This window comes from Cannabis sativa, chromosome 1, assembly GCF_029168945.1.
Source record: "Cannabis sativa cultivar Pink pepper isolate KNU-18-1 chromosome 1, ASM2916894v1, whole genome shotgun sequence".
Classification (NCBI taxonomy): domain Eukaryota; kingdom Viridiplantae; phylum Streptophyta; class Magnoliopsida; order Rosales; family Cannabaceae; genus Cannabis; species Cannabis sativa.
In genome coordinates this window covers 44515357-44535570 of record NC_083601.1, presented here as the reverse complement: position 1 = coordinate 44535570, position 20214 = coordinate 44515357, and the positions used below count along the sequence as shown (strand labels likewise).

General features: G+C 27.9%; 3 protein-coding genes across 5 annotated transcripts; all 3 read left to right on the top strand.

Moving 5' to 3' along the window:
• The first annotated feature begins 187 nt into the window (after positions 1 to 187).
• On the top strand, positions 188 to 2489 carry LOC115707384 (tropinone reductase-like 3). Its single transcript, XM_030635335.2, has 6 exons — positions 188 to 469; positions 632 to 748; positions 884 to 1018; positions 1618 to 1743; positions 1850 to 1951; positions 2076 to 2489. Exons 1-6 carry the CDS (start codon positions 329 to 331, stop codon positions 2223 to 2225), a joined length of 771 nt encoding a protein of 256 aa, XP_030491195.2. The 5' UTR covers positions 188 to 328; the 3' UTR covers positions 2226 to 2489.
• A 4256-nt stretch (positions 2490 to 6745) lies between these two features.
• LOC115707388 (tropinone reductase-like 3) lies at positions 6746 to 8870 on the top strand. Of its 2 annotated transcripts, none has more exons than XM_061116958.1 (6): positions 6746 to 6928; positions 7043 to 7159; positions 7305 to 7451; positions 7584 to 7706; positions 8157 to 8275; positions 8698 to 8826. In XM_061116958.1, coding segments are annotated over exons 1-6 (636 nt in total). In that variant the 5' UTR covers positions 6746 to 6799; the 3' UTR covers positions 8699 to 8826. The 2 variants fall into 2 exon arrangements, with proteins under 2 accessions (XP_060972941.1, XP_060972944.1); XM_061116961.1 differs by having other exon boundaries at positions 6785 to 6928; positions 8157 to 8258; positions 8698 to 8870.
• A 5810-nt stretch (positions 8871 to 14680) lies between these two features.
• LOC115707385 (tropinone reductase-like 3) lies at positions 14681 to 19389 on the top strand. Of its 2 annotated transcripts, none has more exons than XM_030635338.2 (6): positions 14681 to 14885; positions 14996 to 15112; positions 15258 to 15404; positions 15539 to 15661; positions 18382 to 18500; positions 18960 to 19194. In XM_030635338.2, coding segments are annotated over exons 1-6 (636 nt in total). In that variant the 5' UTR covers positions 14681 to 14756; the 3' UTR covers positions 18961 to 19194. The 2 variants fall into 2 exon arrangements, with proteins under 2 accessions (XP_030491198.1, XP_030491196.1); XM_030635336.2 differs by having other exon boundaries at positions 14683 to 14885; positions 18382 to 18483; positions 18960 to 19389.
• Positions 19390 to 20214: the final 825 nt, after the last annotated feature.

Below are 20214 nucleotides of genomic sequence, written 5' to 3'. Positions count from 1 at the left end.
ATCAAAATAAAAATTTAAGTAAATGACAAATAGCAATTAGTTTGAAAGGTTAAATTTGTGGTAAATTATAATTTGAAATGTTGAAAATTAAAACATGTCTGGTAAAATTTTGTAATAAATAAAAATTCGTTCAAATAATTTTTTTAAAATATAAATAAAAAAAAAATCGTATTATTTTATAAAATTATACAACTTGTAAGAGAAAGCCAAATTTGCATCTAGATAAAAACAAGGTACGTTGATCATCTCACCTACAAGGACTTCACTTGTTTCAAAACCTGATTTTCCTTTTTCGGCTTTTGTTTCATCTTTGGAATAACTGAAAAAAATGGAGAAATCACATAAAATTGGGAGAAGATTCGAAGGGAAGGTGGCGATTGTCACGGCGTCGACTCAGGGAATCGGCTTCAGCATCGCAGAGCGTCTCGGCATCGAAGGTGCCTCCGTCGTGATCTCTTCCCGAAAGCAGGTTTCTACGCCGTACTACTTAATTTCAGTCTTTGCTTTTATAAATTTGAAATATACGCACTTGGATTTTCTTTCCCATATCAAATTTGATTTCTTTCCCTGCTAAGAAATAGTAATTGAGAATAGATAACTTAATGGAGATGTTTTTATCAAATTATCCCAGAAAAACGTGGATGATGCAGTTGAAAAGCTTAGGGGGAAGGGAATTGAGACGTTTGGGATTGTTTGTCATGTTTCAAATGCACAGCAAAGGAAGAATCTTATAGACAAAACTGTTCAGGTGAGACATCAGACATAGTTTGCGTTATTGGTTTGGCCTTTGATTTTTTAAGATCAATTATCAAAGGTCGTAGTATAGTTAGTGTTTGTTTATGTATTCTATTGAAGTGTTTGAAACTTGCTGGTTTGCTCGCAGAAATATGGGAAGATAGATGTGTTTATATCGAATGCTGCTGTTAATCCTTCTGTTGATTCGATTTTGGAAACCCAAGAATCCGTCCTTGACAAGCTATGGGAGGTTAATGTCAAAGCTTCTATACTTGTTTTACAGGTAATTAGAGTAGGAAATGAGAAGATGTATATGCTGTAGTGTTTTCTGAGTGAGGTAGCATTATATTGTCTTAATTATTTTTCATTGGTTTTGTTTGTGACCTGCGTTACAGTTACTGATCCTCACCTAGATAACCATAATCACGAGTCATCACTTTATATTCACAATCTCATTTTGAGCTTGTAATATTTTCGGGGCATATTTAGTACTAATCTGTAATTTAAAGCATTGCAACTAGAAAGGTTTGTAGGAAATGAGAGGTCATGAAAAAACTTCATTTTATGGCCACTGCCGGTTTTATTACAAATTAGTAAACATGTGTAATGAGGAATAGATAACTTTTTCAGGGATAAGAATATGAATAAAAGATGATATGATTACAATATTATCCATCGTTACATTCCTAGTAAGAGTCAATCCTATAAATAAGTGGGAGATTCATGTACAAGACAACCTCTAGTGATAATAAAGTGTTTGATTCATTTTCCAATTTCTAAGTTTACTCTCTATTTTGCCTCTTCTATTTTCTCTCCTTTGTTATCCTTTACATCACATAACCTAGGTGTTAATAAAATGATTTAGCTCGATTATGTTAACAGGATGCAGCTCCTCACATGACAAAAGGTTCTTCAGTTGTTTTTATTTCCTCTATAACTGCTTTCCAACCTGACCCTGCCGTGGCAATGTACGGGGTTACTAAAACTGCCCTCTTGGGGCTTACCAAGGCAAGTAATTGCTTCAAAAGTCTTACTTACATTGTTTATTTCATTGTAAAAGTGTTAGGCTCTGTGCATTATGTTTTGTTCTCACCTTTTCTCAATATTTATCTAGGCACTTGCTGCTCAGATGGCCCCAAATACTCGGGTAAACTGTGTTGCTCCTGGTTTTGTACCAACACATTTTGCGGATTTTCTTACAAGAGATGCTGCTATCGTAAGTAGATTTGTAATCCCAATTGGGTAATGAACATTGCATAAAAATTGAAAAGAAAAAAAATAGAAAACACTTTGTTATGAGTTTCTTTGCTGACTAATATTTGATTTGGAATTTGTTGCAGAAGCAGCAGCTTGAGGACAATACTTTGCTTAAAAGGCTTGGAACCACTGAAGACATGGCTGCTGCTACTGCTTTTTTGGCATCTGATGATGCTTCTTACATAACTGGAGAAACACTGGTCGTGGCTGGAGGGACGCAATCTAGACTCTAATTCACATTCTTATTTTGTATATTAGCTCTCGTACAAGAATTCATGGATGATTATCATTAAAACTTCATATATCTATAGCAGTTATGCTGGGAAGAACTTGGAAAAAGTTAATAATTGGTTGACTCAAGATAAGTTCTCTGTTTTTTTTAGGAAATAGTCTCAGAAACTATCACTAAAAAGCAAAAAACTCAATGGGACCAAAGATTAAGAGATATCAGGAAATTACACTACATATCTCTTTTAACATGTTGTCTTTAATTTTTACTCTTTCTTTCAAAATTTATTATGTTTATTTCTTTTTTTCATTTATTCTACCAATTTTACTCCTATTATTTCACTATAATTTTTATTTTTCTCTAATTAAAATTTTGTCTAAATTTTTTTACAAACCTATACATCTATCTACAAAGAATATAAATCTATTATGTTTGAAATTGGATATAATACTCATTAAAAAAGGTATATTTAAATTAAATTTTATTTGAAAATAAATTTTTGTTAATGTATAAAAAAAATGTATTCTTCAACTTCTCTCTTAATAAATTGCATCAACTATTATAGTGCTTTTAATACAATAAGAATATCTAAGGCCCCAAACTGTATTTAGAGATATTGATAATATAAACTTAGCAAGAGTATTAACAATAATGTTAACAATTTGGCTTTCATACCAGAAAGGACTAACTTCAAAGACGAATTTAAAATGGTATTAAGCTTATCAACCAAACATTTGCAATCATATTTGAAATGAAAATTGTGAAAATAAAAAAAGATTGCACTGAGTGAAAGCATGACTGTTAAGCAAAAAATTTCACATTTAAAGTATTAAAATAAATGCAAAACATAATTTTACCTATGCTAAATTTATAGTATAAGAGTTTATTAATTTAAGTTCGATCCATCCAAGATTATAAGAATAATCTCTTAATTACAATCTTTTTGTTTAAAGGAAATACCCTTTAATTCTAACTACGATGATATTAAATGATTTGAAATAATTTATGGAAATTGGGGATAAATTTGGAATTGCAGCTGAACTCAATCAATTTAATTAATCGAGTTAGCTACATACCTTCTTTGTGAATGATCAAGCCACTTGTAGCTCAGAATATGATATTTTTGAATTTGAATATAAGAATTTCGGTATATGACCATTTTCAAGAATTCTCTGCTATTTGAATATTTAGAAAAATTTCTAGGTGGATGATTTTTTATGAAATTTTGAGATTTATATTTTATACCATTTTGCGGTATCGGAGACTGCACTTACTCTTAGCAACTAAGTTGCTTACGTATCTTTTTGTAGGAATCAAGTCAAACGTAGTTCAAAATACGGTGTTCTGATAATTATGAGTTGAATGACCTCTTTTCAGAATGCTATTTAATTTATTATGACTTAAAATTTTAGTGCATTTTTGAATTTTTTAGGTAAAATTACTATTTTTTAAGGTTTTTATAAGGTAATGACCTCTTTGAAATTTTATGAGGTGAATGACCTCTTTAATTATTCAAGATTAATTTTGATAGCTCATTTGAAATTTTGTGCTATTTTTTATGACTATAGAATTTTATTATTTTTGTGATAATTGTTTTGAGATTTTTTTTATTATTTTTTTATAAATAAAAAAATTATTTAGTTGACATTTTAATTATTTATTTTAAAATTTAAAAATAATAATTTATCTTTTAAGTTGGTCAATTAAAATTTAAGATAACATCTAAATATTTGTTTTATAATTCAAAGTTTCATTCAATTTGAATTATATAATTGGACATATGGATTATGATATATATAGTCTCTTGTCTTGTATAATATATTAATATATATCATTCACCAACGGGTAGCATTTTATAATTGTAAGATTATTCCATATATACAATCCGTATATACTGTAAGTTCCTTCATTATTTCGTCTCATCCTATATATGTATATATGTTTATAATTTACATAAACACACATGCCAACGCCATGATTATATATCCATATATTTTTATAATATGTATGGCCATTGGAAAATTTATGAAATGACGAGACCTCTTTTCATGCTTTACTATGTAGTTGATTGACTTCACAATTTTCTAATATCTACACAGTAAATTTTTTCATTATTCCATTATCAAGATCTATTATTGTATATAATATAATACATAAATATATACATTACACTATTAAATTGATGATACATATACATATATTTACATATTTATATATATACATATATTTTTGTGGCAGTTTTTTTTACAGCATATATATCTTGATATGTATAAAAGTCATATCATTATATAAAAATATTTATATATATATATGTATATATATATATTTAAGTCACACCTTATGCCTCTGCCCATAAATTGGCTATTTGTGGTTCCACTTGAACATTTACATCAAATTGATTTTGGATTTTTTACCAAAAGCTTTTATATCAGCTAAGTGGAAGTGACTAATTTGAATAATTGATTATTTTGCATTGATAATTCCCAAACAAGTATTAACTGGATTTATTACTTTCCTCCAAATTGAATTCGTACTTTATAATAATTTTAACAACATAAAAATTATTTTGGATTTCTTATTCTTCCCTTTGGTTATATACCACATATTTCATTTATTTTCTAAAGTCTAGTAGACCAAAAGAAAATCTTAAAGATTTTTAATAAATCGGGCAGTATAACGCCATAAAAATTTATATTATTCTCTTCGATTATATATCACATATCTACTTATTTTCTAAAGTCTAATGAATCGAAGAGAAATATAAAAATCTACGATGAAATCGACACATGAGAATATTAGTCTCTTCCTTTCCCCTTTGATTATATATCACATTAATTTATTTTCTGAAGTCTAGTAAATCAAAGGAGATTGGAATGACTCTTTGCTAATAAACAAAAATAAAAATAACTAAGAAGAAAAAAAAAGTAAATCCATTTATGGATCTTCACTTACTCTTGTAGAGCTTGAAGAATGACTTTGAATAATACATTTTTTTTTCTTTCTTTTCTCAAATTTTTTTACTCTGTTTTACTCTTACGTAAAAGTGGTGGAGGTAGAGAAAATATCTCCTTAATAACTTTGAATAATACATTTTTTTTCTTTCTTTGCTCAAATTTTTTTGCTCTGTTTTACTCTCTTTTTTGTAACTTACTCATTCCATTATCTTATTATTATTATTATTTTAATAATCAAATATTTCCTTTAAATTTTAACTGAAAGAAATATTCATATACTAAAATAATAATAATAATAATAATAATAATAATAATAATAATAATAATAATAATAATAATAATAATTTTATTAATAAAATTATAATTATTAAATTTTTTCGTTTAACAATGACGTAGAGAAAAAACTTCTACCATTTTCAGTTGAAATTTTCCTTATAACTTCCAAATAGTGGTAGCCAAAACCACTTCATGAAAACAAATTTGAAAAAAAAAAAAATTAAAAATTTACACGGATGATGTTGTAATTATGACGAACATGGGTATGAAAACAAATTTGAAAAAAATATTTCGGCATGTATTATTAGACATAGATATTGATTAAGAGATTTTAATAGGAGATTGGAAGTAGTAATCTTATTTTTTTTTTTTTTTAAAAAAAAAAGTGTAGTATATATACTGTATATACATTTTTTAAAGGGGTATTTTAGTAGGTTTTATATCTATTTTTGTATTTAGGAGAGTTTTTCAATCTAATTTTTTTATAATTGTATATATTTTAGTTATTGAAAATCACATGTAAATTTTCAAAAATTTATAAATAATTTATAGTGTTAAAAATAATGTTTAAATAATTATTTACCACACGAATAATAAAATAATTACACGTACAATAAAATATTTAAATTTTATTTCCGATGCTAAATATTTGAAATTTTCTTAAAAAAAGAAAGAGTTTTTTCTCGACTAAATCCTCTCAACTATCGTGTCACTTACAAATTTAAAGTATCATCCGGTTGACTGTCACCATGAACGGCTTATGTGCATACTTTTGTACACGTGGTACGTTTATATTGGTATATCGAATATTATTATTTTCAAAATTCATTTAAAATTATAAAAATAAAAAATAAAAAATAAAAATATTATACATTTTTTTATATTTTTTAAATAATAATATTATGTGTACTAATACAAACGTATCATATATATAAGAGTGTACACATAATCAGTCTATGTTGGCAGTCAACTGTAAAAAATGGATGACACCTTAAATTTACAAATTGTTAAGTAATTTGGAGAGTTTTACCGTTAAAATTTAAACTTAGATGATTAAGTGCAAATAAAGTAATAAGATGATTTAACCGCAAAATCTCTAAAAAAAAATAAAAAAAAACACAAAAAAAACAAAGTTAGCCCACCTAAATGTCGAACTAGGGGTTAATTTACGGAACTATAACACTTTCCCAATTTTTCCTTTTTAATCCTTTGACCTCCTTTGACTTATGCCTCCCTTTCTTCTATATAATAAGTATTTAATTGGCCAAGGAAATAATAAAGCATAATTTAAATTAATATGTATTAAGAAGGAAAGTGAAGGTAAGTCTACTAATTAATTGTTAAGAAAATGATAAGGAGCAAGAGATTCGAAGGAAAAGTGGCCATTGTGACTGGTTCCACTCAGGGCATTGGCTACAGCATTGCTCACCGCCTTGGCTTGGAAGGTGCCTCTGTTGTCATCTCCTCCCGCAACCAGGTTAACTATTTATTAATTATTATTATTATGATCTATTCATGTCATAGAAATTATAGAATTCATTTCAAGTGTATCTTATATCTTTTGTTTGATTAAACACGAATCCTTTACTAGAAAAATGTTGATGAAGCAACCCAAAAGCTTAAAAGTCAAGGAATCCAAGTGTTGGGGCTTGTTTGTCATGTCTCTAATGCCCAACAAAGGAAAGATCTCATACACAAGACACTCGAGGTCATTTTATTATTTAATAAATTAATTGGTGATGAATTACATGATCCATATAGTGTTTCATAATGTAATTAGATTAATAATGAATTGACATATTTTGTTTATATATGTAACTCAAATTAAATTAATAATAAATTATTTCATGCAGAAATTTGGAAAGATAGATGTGATTGTTTCAAGTGTTGCTGTCAATCCAATAACTGGCAAACGCATAACCACGATTATGGGAACCCAAGAGTCTATTCTTGACAAGATGTGGGAAGTAAATATCAAAGCTCCCATTCTTCTTATGAAGGTACCTAATAAAGAAATAAATCAAATTGCATATGAAAATATTATTATTGTTTTATGCATATTTATTAAATTTTATCTTATTTTTATTTAATCATTTCTCCAAACTAAATACATTCTTAATTTAATTTTATAGGAGGCTGCTCCGCACATGAAGAAAGGTTCAATTATTTTCATTTCCTCTATATCTGCCTACGTACAACCAATATCAGGGGCTATGTACGGAGTGACTAAGACAACTCTACTTGGGCTTACTAAGGTCAATTTGGTAGAGGGAGAAGTTGAAAAATACTCTCTTTTTTTATACATTAATTAAATTCACCCTCAAATAAAATTTTATTTAAATATACCTCTTTTTATGAGTATTGTACCCAAATTATCTTTATACAATCACATAATTAAGACATAATTTCAAACATAATAGATTTGTGTTCTTTGTAAATGAGTGTGTAAGTTTGTGAAAAAGTTGAGGTAAAATTTTAATTAGAGAAGAATAAAAACTATCGTGAAGTGGTAGAGGTAAAATTAGTAAAATAATTGAAAAAATAAGGAAACATAATATATTTTGAAAGAGAGTATATATTAAAAGCATCAAGTTAAAAAAAAGTATGTAGTGTAATTTCCTTTTTGATAGACCTCATATCATATTTTTGGGGTAGGGCTTGGGTATGGGCTTGACGTAACTAACTATGCATGTTTGGGTTTGCAGGCTCTTGCTTTTGAACTAGGCCCAGAAGTGCGAGTAAATTGTGTTGCTTCTGGAGTTGTGCCGACTCGCTTTAGCGAGATAATTACAACAAGTGAAACTTTGGTAAGTAGAAACAAGTAGTAAGTGTTTTGTATTAGTAGAAAGATATGCTCTTATTGGAATGAAAATTAGATTTTGTAAGATTGCTTCTCAAAATAAATTTAACATCATTTTTTTAAATAACTATAACATTAACTTGTTCAAAAGAAAAAAAAAACTATCATTTTGTAGCTGAAGTATTTTACCACATTATAATGTTCTCAATGATCTTATTAGGTTTGTCTGGAGTTTTATTTACTGAATAGTTGATATTTTTCTAATAATTGAATTAGTTTTGCCAACATACTCTAAAGTCTAATAATCTAAACCACATTATTGACACTACTCTAGTTAATATTGGTTAGGATGAAAACAAAATACAATTATAAATGGTAGTAAGTAATTCAACGTAATATATATATTATGAGATGAGATGATTGGTGATGAGTTGAATATGTTGCAGATGAAAATAGTTCTGGATAGTAGTAAACTGAAGAGGCTTGGTACCCCTGAAGAGATTGCTGCTGCTGCTGTTTTTTTGGCTTCTGATGATGCTTCCTACATTACTGGAGAAACCCTTGTGGTGGCTGGAGGCATCCCATCCAGACTCTAATAATAATAATAATAATAATAATAATAATAATCCCATATAAAAAAATAATAATAATAATAATCCCGTATAAAATAATAATTATAGGCTCCACTTAAGATCAATACTCGATCCAGTTGAGTGAGAAAACAATGTTTACTTCTTTATAAAGCCTACTCAGTTTATACTTCTGTTAAAATTATAGAATATTAAATAGACTATATGTGTTACTTCTACGCTTGAATTACTTTATTTTTCATTTCTAATTTCATAATTTTTAGTGTTTTTTTTTTTTTACTTCAAATGATCTCAATGCGCCAATAACACTCGGAAATATATTGAATGACAAAAAAGATGAATAATTTTGTAATTTGAATAATATTTAAAAATGTTGAGAAATCGTTAGAAGACGATTCAACCTCTAACTGTCAGAGCCAAAGTTAGTTAGAAAGTTAGAGTTTCTATTAAGAGTTTGTTAGACCGTTAGATTCCAATCATCCATGGCCACCAATGCTTCCTCTTTCTCTGCCTCTGCTCCAGTCTCTGCTTCGTCTTCCTCCTCTGCCGGAGGTTCACGCGTCTCCATGTCTCCGTTTGCCTCTACTCTCAACTCAGTAGTCTCTGTCAAGCTGGATCGTGTTAACTACACATCTCCTGGCGCGCTCAACTCGTTTCAGATATCTGTGGTTATGATCTTGAAGGCTATGTGTTTGGCACAACTCCTCAACCATCTCGCAGTGTTGAGAAAACTGACGAAAATGGAGTCAAGGTTCTCACTCCTCAACCTCCTCCTTCTCAGTCCACAAATGGTGATAGTAGCACCAAGGCTGCTCTTTTTGCTTCTCCAGAAACTGTAGCTGACCCTGCCTGGTATGCTGATAGCGGAGCTACATATCATATCACAACTGATTTCAACAATCTCACTCTACAGAATGACTATCATGGTTCAGACAAGTTTATGGTAGCCAATGATGAGCTTATTCCTATTACTCATACTGGTTCTACTTCTCTATCTTCTCATCATCACTTAAGAACTGTTAATCTTCATAATGTTCTTTGTGTTCCTAATATTAAAAAGAGTTTAATTAGTATTTCTAAGCTCACTGTCGATAATGATGTTTTTGTTGAATTTCATGTCAATAATTATCTTATTAAGGATGAGACAACAAGTTAGTTCCTTCTGGAAGGACAGCTTAAGGATGGGCTCTATTCTCTTTTGTCTAGCTCAAACAGTACTTTCCCAGTTACTAGTCACACTGAGTCTAGATGGTTCAATTGTAATTCAGCTAGTGATCAGTTACAAAACTGTTCAATGTCATACTACTGTTCGTACTACTTTTTGTAAGTGGCACTAAAGTTTGGGTCACCCTAGCAATAAGATTGTCTCTCAATTAGCTTCTATTTTACCAAGTTGTACTAAAATTTCTAAATCAAATAAACCTGAATTTTTCCTAACAGTATGTTGGTTTTGGGGGTTTTCCTGCTAAAATTTGAGTTTTGAAGGTTAATTACAAGTAAAATAAAATTATCGCAATTAACCCACAAAAATATAAAAATGACAAAAAAATGGACATTTTTATAAAATTCCCTAATAATTAATATTAATAATAACAACAAACTAACTTAAGTAATTAACATGAGGAGATTATCTGTCAATTACATTGAGTTCACAATACTCTTCGAGTTGAATGCCCTAGTAGCACTAGTACTCTAGTACCTCTAAAAGTTTGGAACAGAAATTTTACCTTCTATTTTAAATGAGAATTGCTAAAGGACATCAATAACCAGTGGTGTCTAATATTTTTTTTTAGTGTTATGCCGCTATTAGTATAATTAAGTTGTGGGTCTTATATAACTTAAAAAAATAACTTTTAAGGAATTTTATTTACCAATCATAGAGTACCACTTATAGTACTCCATAACAATACTCATTTTAAATTAATGATCCTTAAGTTTTTAAAAGAAAAATATGCATTTGGTCTCTTCAGATATATATATATTTTTTAAATTCTTTACCCCATTGTATTTAACTTAGAATCTACCATCAATCTTCTACTATTTCAACTTTTTGTATTATTATCGCACCTCAAAATATATGTCATAATATTTTTTTATTATTTTTGTTATATATATTGAAACAAGGAAGAAAAAATAAAAAATTTAACAACCACTAAACAACACACATTACTAAACAGCAACCCGAACGAATCAAAGACTATTATTTAAAATAGCCATTACATTTTTTCCCTGTAGATGTAAACTTCGACAAAGTTACAAAATTGAACTCTAGCCTTGAAACAAAGTTTAATCTACTTACTTAGCAACATGCTCCTTCAAAAATACAATTATTGCAGGTGCACCATATGAAATAGACAACAAATTAATACAATAACTGTCGATGATAACGAAGCAGCTTGTAAGTGTCATGTTTTTGTGTAGCAAATTAGGTAAATACTCTTGTTCAGTTTTTCTGCTTCAAAATTTGTTTTTCTAACATCTTTTCTGTGGTTAGTTGCATCTGATCTCGCTAAATCTATCTTAGTACCATGTCAGCTTTCTCGTGTTTGTTAGAATATGCCAGTTGTACTTAGCTGGTTGGTTAGTTAGTCAGTTTTTATTATCTTCAGGATATATATTCTGTTGTGTCTGTTTTGCTAACTAACTCTCTTCGGTTAGAATCATCTTCTTGATTCTTGCTCTGCTAGGGCAACATATTCCTTTGTTTGTTTCGTGTTTTTGTAGATAGAAATTCATGTGGTCTTCCTGAGGTTGAAGATGGAGATTGAATCTGCCTGATCTGAAGAGAGTTCAGATTACTGTGCTGAAGGTGGTTCAACTGTGTGAATGCTAAGTGTTCTTGTGTACAGAGATCTAAATGAGTTTAGATCTCAAAACTTGAGAGTCTTCAAGTGTTAGGTAACATTGTATAAAAGTCAATTTCGATTACATTGTTTGATTTGAAGAATCAGAACTGGAATTTGTAATTGAATTGATTTTATAGTGGATGTTACTTTACCCGGTTCAAGGGAACCCAAGCACTACTCGGTTGGAATGCGTTTCCAATACAGAGGAAGCTTGTAAATTCTGTGTTCTTTGATTTACTTTCTGTTTAGATCTTAGGATAATCTGATGAGATTAATCAATTAAAATTTGTAGTAATTAGGACTTTCACAGACAATCCATTTGCCTGCTCAACCGGGTTGCTAAGCCACTCACCAAGACTAACTGCCGATGATTACTTACTTCTTGGCCAGCCAATCTAAATGGCCAAACCAAGAAATAAGTAATCACCTTTCTAGAAAATATGCAGATAAAGAAGAGATGAAGATGAGATTCAGAAAATAACTCACAAACCAAACATAATAATTAAGTCTCCACATTAATAAATTTGGCCAGAAATCACATGTGAAAATATGATTATTAAGAGCTTCTTATAAATTAAATTTATAAAGTATTAATTTTTAATTTTTTGTTCTCTTTTAATAAAATGCCTAATCTTAATTTTCCCTAATTAAGGCTCCCAAACCTCCTATATTTCGTAGTAATAATAATCATAATAGCATTAATAATAACAACAAAGCAAATTAATTAACACGAGGAGATTATTTGTCAATTACATTGAGTTCACGGAACTGTGAATTGAGTTGAATGCCCCTAGCTAGTAGCATTAATAGTCTAGTTGTAGTACCTCTATCAATGGTTGCATTTTTATTGTAATCATCATAGTTATATTTTTTTAAGCCATTGGATTACTATTAAATGGTTGTGATTAATTTGGAAATTAAATAAAAATAAATAATAAATAACGTGTAACTTGAAAGTAACCTAATCATTTATTTACTTATAAAACTTTAATTAAGATTAATTATATTTTAAAATTAAATTAATTATAATTATTAATTAATTTTTTGCAATTTATTACTATATAAAGATTTTTTAGCAATTTATTTTTTTATACTTAAATTATTTAAAATTTTATAGCAAAACTTTTTATAATTTAAAATTATACACATACAATTTCATAATTTAAATTTTATTATACTTGTAATCTTAATTTTAAATTATTACACTTAATTATTTAATTTTTTATTCAAATATTTAAAAAGTAAAAAATGAAATAAGTTGAAGGATTTTTTAGAAAAAAAAAATAGCTGCACTTGTTATTGATTGATTAGCTTGAGGCCTCATACTTAGTTCATATAATTGTAACAAAATAATTAAATATTACTTAAAAATAATTAATTATTTAAAAATTTATTATAAGAAGAGAATTTTAATTTGTGTCAAAAGAAGTTTAATTTTTGTAAAAATAAATGAATTTTATTGTAAATATTATAATTAAATGGCTTAATTATTAAAATAATTCAAGTAAGGATTTAAATATAAACATTAATTGCTAAAAGAGGTCTTGTTAAATATTTAATTAATTATTTTAAGAAAATAATTAATTATAATTAAATAATTCTAAAAAAGGAATGTCTACTATTTAATTAATTATTTTAAGAAAATAGTTAATTATAATTAATTAAATTTAAAAAAGGAAAGTCTACCTATTAATAACCTGCTATTACAGGTTAAAGGAAAAATGTAACTATATGATTACAATAAAAATGTAACCATTAAATAGTCACCCATATATATATATATATATATATAAATAATATGCATTTGGTCTCTTCGGATATTCTTTAAAATTCTTTACTCCACTGTATTTAACTTATAGAGGCTACCCTCAATTTTATGTTTCAACCTCTTGAATAACTATTGCATCTAAATAGACATATTAAAATATATTTTTATTTAATTTTTTTTATAGCTTCATTATAGCTATACTATTAAGTTTCTAAATTTTTAAAAAATTGTGAATGCTTTATTATCGACAACTAGAGTTTCTAATATTCTAATTTACTATACATATTCGAAAAATTATAAATTTATTTTCGACACAGTAAGTTATCAGAACTTTTTAAGTATTTATAAAGATAATATTGTAAATATAACGAATACACTATAAAAAATTATAAAACAAATCTGTCGGCATGTGTTTTCAATTACGGAGATTGATTAAGATATTGCAATAGAAAGTTGTAATTAGTATGGGTGTTCGTAGTGTAGGTGGTGCGGGTTGTAGTTTTTTTTTTCAAATCAAACCGCATATGCAGTTTTTGTAATTTCTCTAATTGCAACCGAGATCTTAAAACTACAAAAATTACATCGCGAATACGATATGGTATGGTACGGTTTGAGCGGTTTACACTATTATCATCATCAAACTTTATAATGAAAATTTAAAAATCAAACTATAATAAAACTTTAACAATACGAAATAAATTTTTTATTAAAATTTTAACATCATAACATATATAATAATTTTCAAGTTATTATATTGAATTGTCTCTAAAAAAATAAAATAGTATACACATATATTATATGTTTATTCTTATATAAAAAAAAATAAAAATTGATAAATTTGTAATATATAGTGCGATACGGTTTGAATTACAAATCACACGGCATAATATAATTTAGCAAAAATAGAAACTGCAATCGTACCACAACAAAATTTAAACTATATTTTATATGGGGTATAGTGTTGTGCGCGGCGCCTAGTTTGTACAGTTTATTTGCGTATTCGAAAAACTATAAAGTATAAACCTTTCTTCTTTAACTTAAGCCTATGTCTCTTATATAGTAACTAGAAAATATAGCTAACTCGCGTGCGGTTATTGTTGACTTATTCTTGTAATTTTTATTATTTTAGAGTAGTAAATGCTTATTTATATTTTATGAAATGAAAATGAACTTGTCAATCCTAGATTATATATATACATATATAGATTGGTAAGCAAGCATAATTTATACATTATATACTAATTTCTATTAAGAAGGAGAGTGAGGAAGGTGATTAAGTCTACTAATTAATTGTTAAGAAAATGATAAGGGGCAAGAGATTTGAAGGAAAAGTGGCCATTGTGACTGGTTCCACTCAGGGCATAGGCTACAGCATTGCTCACCGTCTTGGCTTGGAAGGTGCCTCTGTTGTCGTCTCCTCCCGCAACCAGGTTTAACTATTTATTAATCATTATAATGATCTATTCATGCCAATGCCATTGAAATTAGATTGAAATGAATATTATATCTTTTGTTTAATTAAACACGAATACTTTATTAGGAAAATGTTGATGAAGCAACCCAAAAGCTTAAAGGTCAAGGAATCCAAGTGTTGGGGCTCGTTTGTCATGTCTCTAATGCCCAACATAGGAAAGACCTCATACACAAGACACTCGAGGTCATTTTATTATTCAATAAATTAATTGGTGATGAATTACATGATCCATATAGTGTTTCATAATGTGGTTAGATTAATAATGAATCGACATGTTTTATTTATATATGTAACTCAAAATAAATTAATAATAAATAATTTGATGCAGAAATTTGGAAAGATAGATGTAATTGTTTCAAATGCTGCTGTCAATCCAATGGCTGGCAAAAGCATAGCCACGGTTATGGGAACCCAAGAATCCATTCTTGACAAGATGTGGGAAGTAAATATCAAAGCTCCTATTCTTCTTATGCAGGTATATGATAAATAAATTAAATTGCATAAGAATATATTATTATTATTATTATTTTATGCATATTTATTAAATTTTATCTTATTTTTATTTAATCATTTCTTCAAACCAAACACATTCTTAATTTAATTTTATAGGAGGCTGTTCCGTACATGAAGAATGGCTCAATTATTTTCATTTCTTCTATAACTGCCTATGTACAGCCAATTTCATGGGCTATGTACGGAGTGACTAAGACAACTCTACTTGGGCTTACAAAGGTAAATTGAAGAAATTAAATTGCATACCTACTTTATTTTACTTGTTTTAATTTTTACCTCTATTTTTATATTTTTTTAAGATAAACTCACTTTTATGGATGGTGTTCTCATTAGATCTCTTAGGTTAATGTAAATTATATAGTAGACTTAAGTAGAGAGTGAGGTTATATTAGGCAACTCACACAAAAAAATGAGTATATTTTAATAAAATATAATATTAAATTATTTTTAATTAATGGATATAAAAAAATGATATTATAAGAAAAATTTACATTTCATATTATTTTTTCCATTTTATTTTAATTTTACTGTTGTAAGAAAGAAAAATTATGTTATTGCTGTTTCTTTTTAATATTGTATGCTATTTTCTTTTTACTTTTGGTCAACACTCAACAGCCCACATTTTTTATATATAAAAGTTTGAAATTTTTATGTGTTTACACATGTGTATAAAAATTTGAAAATTTTTTATTTGATGGCTCGTGTTACTTTTGTGACAGTTTTTGTTTTTTTTCTTAAAATATTTATTTTTATTAGGCCTGCACATGGGTTGGGTTGGGCGATTTTTGGGCGGTTTGGCGGTTTTTTTATTTGGCGGTTTTTTAAAATCACAACCCATACCTGCCCAATAAAAGTTTGGGTTGGGCGGTTTTTTAGAGGGCGGTTTTTTGGGCGGTTTGGGTTGCTTAAAAATCAAAACTTCAAAAGTATATTGCCACAAGTATAGACTCCACTTTTTGCTTAAACAACATATGTAAATTTTACTCAGCAAAAAAATATCTCCCTCCCTTCCCCCATACCAATACAACCTGTGGTATACTATATTATCACCAAAATTGAAGCTTTGGTTTGGTTTACAGTCACAAGTTAAAGCCACCATCTAAATAACTATAAGACAGTTATTTACTTTCACACATAGTGCGACAATTAGTTTTAGGTTTTTTTTTTTGTTTTTCTTTTAGGCAGCCTTAGGAATAAATTTTTTTAAAATATATATATAATAATAATAAATAACGGGTACGGGTTGGACCCGCTCCTTTTAGGCGAACCCATACCCGCCCGCCAATCAACGGGTTAAAACTCAACCCAACCCAATTTTTGCGGTTTTTTAATGGGCGGTTTCCATGCGGACGGATTCTAATGGGTTAGGCGGTTCCCACGGTTTAGCGGTTTTTATGTTCCGGCCTAATTTTATCATTTTTTTTTTAAATTTTGGCAACCCATTGAGCAAATAACAAAATACACAAATTATTTATTGAAATTATTTCAAAAATACACAAAAATAACAAAAAAATTATAAAAATACGATTTCACAGAATTTTAAATATTTTTACGATTTTTTTATTTTATTTACAGTAAATACGGTCTTTTTATGTTGTACTCTTGTAAATTTGCTGTTGATTTTTTGTTATCTGCATGTAATTTTTTGTTGTTAGTTTAATATTATTTAGATGTTATTTTTATGTTATTTTTATATAGCTTTCTTGTTGTTTTCGTGTTATTTTTATAGAAAATCGTAAAATGTAAAAAAAATCTATTAGCGTAAAAATGTAATTGTTTTACAAAAAATTGTGCATCATGTAACTATCCCTTATTTATTTATTATTGTATTTGAGCTCTATCTCTCTCATGCTCATCTTCTTCTTCCCTCTCCTATTCATATTCTTCTTTATTTTTTTTTTTCCCTTTTTTTTCCCAATTGTCTACAACATTACTCAAATAAAATCTAACCCTCTCCTTTTGTAGTAGGTAACTTAAAAAAAATAATAATAAAAAAGAGTATGTGAAGGAGGAAGAAGATTTGAGAAAGATAAGAGTGTGGTTGTTTGTGTGTGAGAGAGGTGAAGAGCTTGCAAGCCCACCCTCTTTCTCCCACTTATCCTATCAGTTATTGATTTATTTTGTTATTGTTTTAAGGTTATTTTAATGTTTTTTTCTTTTATTTCTTTATCACATTTATCTAAATATTATTGTACTTCTCTATTTTTAATAGTAATAAGAAAATAATGAAACTTGTATGTAAGTTATTTTCTTCAGTATCCTATATTCCAATATATGTTTAGTTTTTATTATGTTGTTCTACTATTATTTTTTAGTTGTTCTGTTTCTTTTCATTTTTGATGTCTTCTCCTGTATGTTCTCTTGTTGTGCCCTGGCTCCCTTATTTTGTTGCATTTGTTATGTTGTTTCTTTTCCCAGCCAATTTCCATCGTTTTTCTTTATCTTTAAGATTTCACAATTTTAATGGGAGGTAAAACTATTATTGTATATGATTCTTTCAGTCTGGTTAACTTAAACAAATATTCAGTGGTTGGTTTAACCTGTGTAATTTGAAACCAACATTTATTAAACATACGAAACAATAGTGGAACAACCCAAAAACAACATTATAAAAACTATAACAGCTCCAGTATTAATGGATTTAGTGTTTCTGCTTCACTTCGCCGAAATTAATAGTTTTTTTCTAGCTGTTCTCGTGTTGCTAAGGTGGTTCTGTCTGTGAGTATGGAAGATAAAGACTTTCGTTTTTTTTTTTTTTTTTTATGTTACGGTATAAAAAAAAAAAAAAAAAAAAAAAAAAAGAGGCATTATAAATGTAATTTTTGTCGTGTGACAGTAAAATTGTAAACTTCTACTTAAAATCTAGTATTTTTTGTAAAAATTTCTATTCTATTCTTGGGAGCTGGGCTTGACGTAACTAACAATGTTTGCGTTTGTAGGCTCTTGCTTCAGAACTAGGCCCAGAAGTGCGAGTAAATTGTGTTGCTTCTGGAGTAGTGCCGACTCGCTTCGGCGAGATAATTACAAAAAGTGACACTGTTGTAAGTAGAAACAAGTAGTAAGTGTTTTGTATTAGTAGAAAGATATGTTGTTATTGGAATGAAAATTAGATTTTGTAAGATTGCTTCTCAAACTAAATTTAACATCATTTTTATAAATAACTATAACATTAACTTGTTCAAAACAAAAAAAAAGAAAAACTATCATTTTGTAGCTGAAGTATTTTACAACATTATAATTTTCTCAATGATCTTATTAGGTTTGTCTGGAGTTTTATTTACTGAATAGTTGATATTTTTCTAATAACTGAATTAGTTTTGCCAACATAACTCTAAAGTCTAATAATCTAAACCACATTATTGACACTACTATAGTTAGTTTGATTAACAAAATTTGAGGAGAATAAGTTAATATTGGTTAGGATGAAAACAAAATACAATTATAAATGATAGTAAGTAATTCAACGTAATATATATGATGAGATGAGATGATTGGTGATGAGTTGAATATGTTGCAGATGAAAATAGTTCTGGATAGTAGTCAACTGAAGAGGCTTGGTGCCCCTGAAGAGATTGCTGCTGCTGCTGTTTTTTTGGCTTCTGATGATGCTTCCTACATTACTGGAGAAACCCTTGTGGTGGCTGGAGGCATCCCATCCAGGCTATAATAATAATAATAATAATAATAATAATAATAATAATAATAATAATAATAATAATAATAATAATAATAATAATAATAATAATAATAATCCCATATAAAATAATAATTATAGACTCCATTTAAGATCAATACTCGGTCCAGTTGAGTGAGAAAACGATGTTTACTTCTTTACGAAGCCTGCCCAATTAATTCTATATTTTACTTCTGTTAAAATTACAGAATATTAAATGGACTATATGTATTACTTTTATGAATTACTTAATTATTCTTTTCTAATTTCGTCATTTTAAGTGTTTTCTTTTTTACTTCAAATGATCTCAATGCGCCAATAACATTCGGAGATATATTCTATGATAAAAAAGATGAATAATTCTGTAATTTGAATAATATTAAAAAGGATAAAAAAAGAGGATGAGAAACTTAGTAGTACATTACTTGAGTGTTCTTAGTGTAATCATTTACATAATAATAATAGGGATGAGAGATAGACGAAAAGAATACTCAACTCTATTTTGGGCAAACAACCAAGCAACCCTTAATTCCGAATTAACCCTTTACTACTTTAGGGCATATCTCTATGAGTTTATGTACATAAAATAGCAAAAAATCACAATGCTAGCTTAGCATTCTCATTATACAGCTTTCTTCTTCACAGACAACTCGTTTCTCCCACTACACCAAAATATAGAATTGGTGACATTTGGATTGGTAACATTTGTAAAAAAATGTCATAATAATATCATTTAAGTAACATTTGATAAGAAATGTCACTTTAAAGAGAATAATTGACATTTTAATTAATAACATTTTATTAAAATGTAACTATCAATATACTTTAGTGACATTTGAATAAAAATGCCATTAGTTTTTTCATATTTAACTTTAGTAACATTTAAAAAATATCACTAAAATATATTAATACTAACATTTGTAAAAAGGACACAAAATATTAAATTTAGTGACATTTTAAAATGTCACTTAAAATAAAAAAAAAAAATTGTTACTGAAAATATTTTGTAACAATTTTAATTTGTCAATATTAATTGTAAATAATAACTTAAAATTTAAACTGCTAACAAAAAATATAATAAAATAATATATTAAAAAAC